Genomic DNA, 9,793 nt, shown 5'->3' with positions numbered 1-9,793 from the left:
TCACTTACTGGCCGGGCGCGGTGGCTCAAGCCTGTAATCCCAGCACTTTGGGAGGCCGAGACGGGCGGATCACGAGGTCAGGAGATCGAGACCATCCTGGCTAACACGGTGAAACCCTGTCTCTACTAAAAAATACAAAAAAATCTAGCCGGGCGAGGTGGCGGGCGCCTGTAGTCCCAGCTACTCGGGAGGCTGAGGCAGGAGAATGGCGTGAACCCGGGAGGCGGAGCTTGCAGTGAGCTGAGATCCGGCCACTGCACTCCAGCCTGGGCGACAGAACGAGACTCTGTCTCAAAAAAAAAAAAAAAAAAAAAAATCACTTACTATATAAAGTATCCAATTGTCTTTTGTTCAAATATCTTAAAATTTGTACAGCAAAATAGTATGATTTTACATATAACAAACAGCTTAAATAAAGAACCAGGATCTTTTTTTAAATCTGAAAAGTTTTTCCACAATTCTTCAAATGTTTTTATTGGATTTAAAATTCATTTAAGGGATATACAGATATACAACTAGTTTGATCAGCTACTAATATATTTTGGTGTCCCTTTATTTTTGTACCCAAGAGCCAATTCACTTTTTCTCCATGTTCAATATTTAGCTTTGGTAAAATGTTGCCATGTTCCTCCCCATCCGTTACTGAAGCGTCAGTATTTCCACCCTGCCTGGTGCAAGTTCCTCTTTTAGGTTTCTTCCTGTGGGTACGTTTTGTAGGACTCTTCTGTTTCTTCTCAACTTCACTGTTTGCATCCCACAACATGATCTTCCCATCATTCCCTCCAGTAAGCAGCAAATAGGATTCTGGGAGAAAGCAGACCTGGGATACCCCTAAAGTGTGGCCCTTAAATCCCAGTTCCTGTTCACACTTAACTCCCATCACCCGAAAGATTCGAACCTTACCATCTTCTGCACCACAACTAAAAATATTACCACACGAAGCCACAGAGATAGAGTGGGCTAGGGCAGGGTTTAAGAGCTGACCAGGTGACTGTGGGCCCTCCATTTCTTCTGTTTCATCCTCCTGTAAATTTGTAATCCAGAGTGGTCGGGCTTTTTGAAGACTCCACAGCATCACCTTTACATAAGAAGAAATTATACAGTCATATAAAACGCTAGTCAATTTGCTCAACTACCATGTGCTTATTCAGCTTCTAATACAATCGTTAAAGTGGTCTGAGAATGAGCAGTAAGGTAGGTTCCCAGCAATACAAAAAAAATAATCAAATGCTGCCATAACATGCCAGTGGAATGCTACCCCAGGACTAAAACTAGATTGCAGTAAGGTAGAATCAAGGTAGAATTAAACAAGATCCTGAGTAATTTTTGATTAATAAACCCCATCAAAGTGTAATTGTTAAGCAGGTTTCTAAAGGTTTCTCTGCTCTCATCTCTTCAAGTGAAACCAAACGTTATGAAATTTGCTAGTTTTAGTCTATGCTGGTTATAGGTAAAAAGGCCTATCAAGTAAATAAACTTAATCTGGATATCACTGAAATGGTTTCTATCTGGAATGCCTTTCCTTTCCTTTCACATCACCCAATTACCCATCCGAGGGGCTTACGCTCAGTCCCGGTGCCTCCAGGAAGGCTTTCCTATTTCAGCCTGCTTCTCTTTCCTGTCTCTAGTTTCTATTCTATTAACTGACATATTCTACTAGCGTATCAGTTTCTTGAGAGTTAATTAGTCTTTGCTAATGTCTAGCATAATGGCTGAGAAAGAGGAGAAATTCCAAATGTGTCTGTTGATTAATATGACATCCTGGTATTAATTTCATTTGGCTTTTCGTCGTTGTTCCCGACCTGTTTTTTTTTTTTTTAAAATAAGCTTTGTGAATGGGTTTTACATTATCATCTAGTGATTCATTCTTTTCCTGTATCAACCATTTTGCCAAGAAAAATACTCTTAATACTTTCAAAGCGAACAGACAGCTGTTTTACCATGTAGTTTACCATCATCCCTGAATTATAACTCATAATTTTAATAGGCACTGGAAAAAGCATGACCTTGTTTAGACAGGAAAAGCATACATCTGAATTGGCAAGATTAGCATTGCTGATGCTATTAAGAATTTGGTTTCCTATTCAAGGTAACTTCCCTTGTGATTATTCTTATTGGCTTATTTTCAAAAGCAGTGACATCTAGTAACACTTATATTCTGCTTCTCTTAGATGAAAATCTCTTTGAATTGGGTTTATAACATTATACTATGTGACGAACAATCACTATTTGGGTGAAGTTAAAGTACTAACAAATTAAAATAAGCTAAAGTAAAACAAATAAATATTAGAAAATATGACAGGAAGGAGTGCTGAAACTTGATATGAAAATAGTTTTTGTTTTTTTTTAAATAGGGTCTCACTTTATCACCCAGGCTAGAGTGCAGTGGCACGACCATGACTCACTGCAGCCTTCACCTCTCGGATTCAAGTGATCCCTCCACCTCAGCCTCCCAAGTAGATGGGACTACAGGTGCACGCTACCACACCCAGCTAATTTTTGTATTTTTTTGTAGAGACAGGGTTTTTGCTATGTTGCCCAGGCTGGTCTCCAACTGCTAGGCTCAAGCAATCCGCTCACCTCCACCTCCCAAAGTGATGGGATTATACACATCAGCCACAACGCTCAAAAACAGTTTCTATTAAAAAATCTAAACATGGCTGGGTGCAGTGGCTCACACCTGTAATCCCAGCACTGTGGAAGGCCGAGGTGGGCAGATCATGAGGTGAGGAGATCGAGACTATCCTGGCTAACACTGTGAAACTCCGTTTCTACTAAAAATACAAAAAAATTAGCTGGGTATGGTGGCGGGCACCTGTAGTCCCAGCTACTTGGGAGGCAGAGGCAGGAGAATGGTGTGAATCTGAGGCGGAGCTTGCAGTGAGCCGAGATCATGCCACTGCACTCCAGCCTGGTCAACAGAGCAAAACTCCATCTTAAAATATATATATACATACACACAAGGAAAATGGACATTCTAGAATCTGCTAGCTTCACTGTATTGGCAGATAGCCCCAGTTCTTTCTCATACAGTCCTTATGAATGGATTGTATTTTCTGTCCTCCAAAGACATTCAAACACAAACTACACCCAAAGTGTTTCAGCAGCTGAAACACCTTTGTATTTGACTTAAATCATCTAAATGTGTTAACAGCCATCCCAGATTCTACCAAGTCTAGAATCATTTCCATGTATTGAGGATTCCAGACTGTTCCTGTCTGGACATTCCCTTTGCGCTTCTTGACTTTTCCAAGCAGCTGAAGACTCCGAGGTGTTTCACACTTAATTTCTCAACCAGCTGTCCAAGCAGTTATCATCCTAAGCAAGAGAGCTAGAGATACTGAGAGAAAAGAATGAAAGAGTTTGGGGCTTACGGTTCTGTAAAACATCGAAGGGAGAAAAAGTGGGGAACCAGCAAATGTTCAGAAGTGAATGTAATAGTAACAAAGTGACTTTTCAAAAAAAATCCCCCTTTTACAAAAACGTTTCTTTCCATATAAAAGACTCATCTTCAAGATAAAGAGCCTCTTAAGGCCAGGTGCAGTGGCTCATGCCTATAATCCCAGCACTTTGGGAGGTCAAAGCAGAAGGACTGCTTGAGCCCAGGAGTTCAAGACCAGCCTGGGGAACACAGGGAGCCAGCCCTCCTCTCTAGCAAAAATTTAAAAAATTAGCTGGGTGTGATGGCTTGTGCCTGCAGTCCCAGCTATACAGGAGGATGAGGTGGGAGGATCACTTGAGGGAGTACGAGGCTGCGGCGAGCTATAATTGTACCACTGCACTCCAGCCTGGATGACAAAGACCCTGTCTCAAAAACAAACAAAAGAGCCTTCTCCACCATTCTGGTCTGTAAGTGTTGATATTTTGGTCTTACAAAATCGAGAAAGAATAACAAACCTTTGAATCATCTGTTTTCAGATGCAGAAAGGGGCAGGGAAAGAAAATCAACATGTATGCTACAGAAATATGACAGTTTTAATTTTCTAAGTCTTTCAAGAAAAAAAGTATAGTTGAATGGTAGGTATACAGGTATTTATTTAATTTTTTTTTTTTTTTTTTTGAGACAAGGTCTCACTCTGTCACCCAGACTGGAGTGCGGAGGCACAATCTTGGCTCACTGCAACCTCAACCTCCCGGGCTCAAGCAATTCTCCCATCTCAGTCCCCCAAGTAGCTGGGACTACAGGTGCTCACCATGCTCCTGGCTAATTTTTCTATCTTTTGTAGAGACGTGGTTTCGCTATGTTGCCCAGGCTGGTCACAAACTCCTGAGCTCAAGCAATCCACCTCCCATGGCCTCCCAAAGTGCTAGGATTAAAGGCATGAGCCACTGCGCCCAGCCTAATGTTATTCTTTACACCTCACATATATAAATATTACTTTGTACCTATTAAATAAAAAATTAAGCAGTCTCAAGTGTCTTAACGAACCACACTTTGCTTTTAAGTTCCTTGCCTCTTTGAATGTGCTTTGCCTATTTTATTTTTTTTGAGACAGGGTCTCACTTTGTCACCCAGGCTGGAGTGCAGTGGCAAGATCACGGTTACCTACAACCTCGACCTCCCTGGGCTCAGGTGATCCTCCCACGTCAACTTCCCAAGTAGATGGGACCATAGGTACATGCTAGCACACCTGGCTAATTTGTGTAATTTTTTGTAGAGATAGGGTTTTGCCATGTTGCCCAGGCTGGTCTTGAACTCCTGGGCTCAAGCGATCTGCCTGCCTTGTCCTCCCAAAGTGCTGGGATCCCAGGCATGAGCCCTCAGGCACGTAAGCTACCACGCCTGGCCCTGCCTAATTATTCAAACCTAAGTCAAAAGAAATAATTTTATAATTACTGTTACATAAGAACAAAGATAGGTATGCTGAACATGGCAATCATTCAATTGCTGCCTTGAGATCAAATCTGTTTGCTCAGAGAGAAGGAACTCAAAATAGTCAGAACTCCCTTCCACTATTATTATGCCTACATTCTTGGGCTCCCCCATAGACTGGCTATCCTCAAAGTTTAGGATAATACTAGATGAACAGGTTTTAGGAAGAAAACTGTGGAAAAAATTATACAGTTTCAACTTCAGTTAAGGAAATAATTTCTTAAAAGCGTGGTTGTACGGTCCAGTGTAGAAACAAATCTACCACAAACGTTCAGCAATTTTACCAGGCAAATCAAAATAAGAAATTACCTGAGCCTCCCTTTTTCAAAATACTTGTTTCCTGGGCTGTTCACTAGCAAGTGCCTGCCACTAAAACGTCTTACCTGGAACTGGGGGCAAGAGAGTAAATTCTGAATGCCCATTCCTTATCTAATCTGAAAAGTACACATCACTTTTGCATACCTAACTGTCTATTGCCATGCCTAGTGGTTAATTAACGAGCTACTGATGGAAAACTGGTATAGCTGAAGGATGACAGAACGACTACTCAAAGACACACTGTACAATCTGCCTACTTAAAACATGTCCACCTGGTTGTATAGCTCTTTCTTTACAACCACAAGGGCAGATTATTACCACCAGGGTGGAGGATGTACGAGATTTATAAAGGGCTTGGTCAAAACCTAGGAGTGGGGAGGGATTGCATTGGGAGTTATACCTGATGTAAATGACGAGTTGATGGGTGCTGACGAGTTGATGGGTGCAGCACACAAACATGGCACAAGTATACATATGTAACAAACCTGCACGTTATGCACATGTACCCCAGAACTTAAAGTATTATAATAATTAAAAAAAAAAAAAAACCTAGGAGTGGAAAAGGAAGGTAGAGGTTGCAGGGTCACTATGCCCCATATATGTAGAGTGAGTCTCAACCCAAGCACTATCGATGTTTTTTGGGGGACAATTCTTTATTGTTTGGAGAGATCCCAGCATTGCAGGACAGCCACTGATTCTGCCTACTGAATACTGGTAGCTTGCAGGAGAGGGGAACAGCATGGTGACAACAAAAACAGTCTCATCATTCTTAAATTATAAGGGGGATGCAGGGTTGGGGAGGGAGAGGTAAAGACCACTAGCCAAGAGGGTGGAAGTCAAAACTTCTGATGCTATTAAAAAGAACACAGAATCTTAGAAGATACTGTATGCAACTGAGAACAGAGATTAAATGCCTAAACAGTGCTGGACACAGGTCATTCTCAAGGGTTCTCTCTCTAGAAGCCACCTCATCCCAAACCAAGAAACTTTTCTGTGACATTCCTGATGATACTCTGCTTGAATACCTGTCATCCTAGAGAAAAAACATAGCCTTGGGAGCCAGAGAGATTGAGGTTTGAATCCCAGTCAGGTGGCTATGTAGACACTTAATGTGAATTTCAGTTTATTTATAAAAAAAAAAAAAAACAAAATAACTAGGAGGGTGTGATTAGAATTAAAACGAATATACACAAAGCACTATCAAGAACTAAGTGCTCGCCGGGCGCGGTGGCTCACGCCTGTAATCCCAGCACTTTGGGAGGCCGAGATGGGCGGATCACAAGGTCAGGAGATCGAGACCATCCTGGCTAACACGGTGAAACCCTATCTCTAGTAAAAATACAAAAACATTAGCCGGGGGTAGCGGCGGGCGCCTGTAGTCCCAGCTACTCGGGAGGCTGAGGCAGGAGAATGGCGTGAACCCGGGAGGCGGAGCTTGCAGTGAGCCCAGATCGTGCCACTGCACTCCAGCCTGGGGGCCGAGCGGGACTCCGCCTCAAAAAAAAAAAGAACTAAGTGCTCAACAGAAAGAAATCGTGACGACTCTCACTCCAGTGATGAGATTTACTCTCAAGAGGAAGCACATCCTGCCATGGGAACGTTCAAGCTATTTGAAAACGTTTACGTTAAGCCCAAATCTGCTTTCCCATGACTTCTCTTACGAATACCAGCATATTCCATTTTTTCCCCTCAAGAAAACTAAGAATTAAACACCTCCAGTTCTCTACATAATGGGGTTTCTAGATACATCTGCTTTCCTGATAGACTTCCTCTGGATTTGGGCAATTTGTGATGCTCCTTTCTTTTTCCTTTTTTTCTTTTTGAGACAGAGTCTCATTCTGTTGCCCAGGCTGGAGTGCAGTGGCGAGATCTCGGCTGATTGCAACCTCTGCCTCCCGGGTTCAAGCAATTCTGCCTCAGGTTCCCAAGTAGCTGGGATTGCAGGCGCCCGCCAGCATGCCTGACTAATTTTTGTATGTTTAGTAGAGATGGGGTTTCACCATGTTGGCCAGGCTGGTCTTGAACTCCTGACCTCAAGTGATCTGCCCACCTCGGCCTCCCAAAGTGCTGGGATTACAGGTGTGAGCCACCACGGCCAGCCGCGATGCTCCTTTCAAAACTCAGCATTGAATACGGTGCTTTGATCCTGATCACCAATACACAATATTTCAGTTAATGTACCCCAGAACTTTAAAGTAAAACAGACCCCTCTAACTTTTTGTTTAAACGAGTTTATAGAGAATGAGTGGACTTGGCCGGGCGCGGTGGCTCAAGCCTGTAATCCCAGCACTTTGGGAGGCCGAGACGGGCGGATCACGAGGTCAGGAGATCGAGACCATCCTGGCTAACACGGTGAAACCCCGTCTCTACTAAAAATACAAAAACTAGCCGGGCGAGGTGGCGGGCGCCTGTAGTCCCAGCTACTCGGGAGGCTGAGGCAGGAGAATGGCGTAAACCCAGGAGGCGGAGCTTGCAGTGAGCTGAGATCCGGCCACTGCACTCCAGTCCGGGCGACAGAGCGAGACTCCGCCTCAAAAAAAAAAAAAAAAAAAAAAAAAGAGAATGAGTGGACCAACTCTGCCTTAGTACTCACCGTTGTTTGTTTAAACAGATGTTTATAACCAAATATTTGAATTTTCAGGTTTTAGGAGTATCTTACAGTACAGAGAAAGGAAGAGTAAAGGATTAACGATAACTTTGTAAATAAATTCTACTAGATTTTATCAGACTAGCATTAAATGTAGAAATAAGGCTCATCGTTCATAAATGGATATGTTAGTAGAAAACAGAAAACGCAAAGGTATTTGGTGTGATCAATAATTTGATTCTGTTAGCAAATCCCACTCAGAAATTCTCCAAGTACTCTGTGCAAAAGCATCACCTGCATATCCAGCCCACAAGACACCAGGCTCTGAGGCCTCTGAGGTCGAAAAGCCACTGAAGAGCAGATATTGGAATGTCTCTTCAAGGATCTGATAACCTTCTTGTTTTCCAAGTCTAGGATTTTGATTGCCCCAGAGTCATCGGAAGAAGCCAGCAGGTTTTCAGTTTGATTCAATGAAAGACAATTGATTTCTTCTTCATTCACATGAAAATGGTCCAAGGAATCTTTGAGGGACCTGACATCCAGTACACTAATGGTTTCTCCATGTGAGGCATAGAGCTTGGCGGGGCGGGAGGGAGAAAATAAGACGCTGGTAATATCATCAGCCCCTTGGAACCGCATGTGTCCTAATGGAGTTCCATCTTCACCCCAAGCCGTGAGATCTCCACCCTCCGCTCCGGAAGCCAGCAGCCCTTCTTTACTTGCATTTAGGCAGAGGACAGGAGAAGAATGCCCGCCAGTCCACTTGACTGCCATAATGGTCCCGAAGACTCTGTGAAGGGGAAACAACTGTAATCTCATGTTTTATGCATCGACTTGATGGTAGGAGACAGATGTAATCAACAGTATTTCATAAAGACATCTTAAAAAAACTAAATTAAAAAAAAAAAAGGACACTTAAAGATCAAGTCTCCAAAAGCCTAGCTGAACACAGGGTTGTATCCTGGCTGGCAAATGCTTCAGTGGGCTTCCTTTGCCATCAGGGGTCTAGGTAAGGCTGGTCCTCCAGTCTTTGATATGGAACCCACAGAAGAATAAACACTAAATATTTTAAATTAGGAAAAATGCTATTAAAGAGAGGGCTGCAAAATCATCAGGTTATATATACCTCTTATCTGAATAATGTTTTAGATGATGAGCTCTGTAGCTAGGCTCTCCAGGTTTGTAGTAGCTAGGTGACTAGGCAAATTACTGAACCTCTCTGTCACTCACTTTTCTTCTCTATAAAATGAGAATAACAACAACACTCATTTCATAGGATCATAATACATGTAAATCACATATAATGGTGCCTGGTACATAATGTGTACTCAACAAGTATTCCCATTGTTACTTTTTCCATTTTTATTAGGCTGGTCCAAAGTGGCATCACATGTACTGCACCAGTATTCTCAAAGTGTGGTCCCCAGACTAGCAGCATCAGCATCACCTAGGAACTTGTCAGAAATGCAAATTGTCAGACCCAACCCTAGATCTACTGAATCTGAAACTCTGGGGGTGAGACCAAGCAATGTGCTTTTGTTGTTGTTGTTGTTGTGTTCTCTGAGATGGAGTCTCGCTGCTGTTGGTCCGGGCTGGAGTGCAATGGACGATCTCAGCTCACTGCAACCTCTGCCTCCCGGTTTCCAGCAATTCTCCTGTCTCAGCCTCCCGGGTAGCTGAGATAACAGGCACCCGGCAACAAGCCTGGCTAATTTTTGTATTTTTAGTAGAGACGGGGTTTCACCATGTTGGCCAGGCTGGTCTCAAACTCCAGACTTCAGGTGATCCACCTGCCTCGGCCTCCCAAAGTGTTGGGATTATAGGCGTGAGCCACCATACCCGGCTGCAATGTGTTTTAGTTTAAGTCCTCCAGGTGATCCTGATGTACAATGGAATTTCAGAATCTGTATTACACTAATAACCACCTGGGGAACTGGTGAAAATGGCAGGCCCTTGGGTCTCCCCACCAGACACTTATTCAGTAGGTTGTCTAATTTTATTCTCAAAACAACCCT

The 9,793-nt window shown here is 43.0% G+C and overlaps 1 protein-coding gene across 4 annotated transcripts in view; it reads right to left on the bottom strand.

The window, feature by feature from the left end:
- Positions 1-452: 452 nt before the first annotated feature.
- WDR53 (WD repeat domain 53) overlaps positions 453-9,793 on the bottom strand; it is a 16,203-nt gene continuing 6,862 nt past the window's right edge. For 2 of the 4 annotated variants that reach the window (XM_033213185.1, XM_033213186.1), the window contains exons 2-3: positions 8,073-8,568; positions 453-1,078 (exon numbers count right to left, since the gene is read on the bottom strand). In XM_033213185.1, the coding sequence (XP_033069076.1) occupies positions 482-1,078; positions 8,073-8,552 (1,077 nt within the window). In that variant the 5' untranslated portion in view covers positions 8,553-8,568 and the 3' untranslated portion in view covers positions 453-481. The remainder of the gene's footprint in view (positions 1,079-8,072; positions 8,569-9,793) is intronic. The other 2 variants (XM_033213187.1, XM_033213188.1) reach the window with 1 other exon arrangement.

This window comes from Trachypithecus francoisi, unplaced genomic scaffold (genome assembly GCF_009764315.1).
Source record: "Trachypithecus francoisi isolate TF-2019V2 unplaced genomic scaffold, Tfra_2.0 Lachesis_group0, whole genome shotgun sequence".
In the NCBI taxonomy this organism is placed as follows: Eukaryota; Metazoa; Chordata; class Mammalia; order Primates; family Cercopithecidae; genus Trachypithecus; species Trachypithecus francoisi.
The sequence above is the reverse complement of the archived record's forward strand: the minus strand, read 5'-3'. Positions and strand labels throughout refer to the sequence as shown.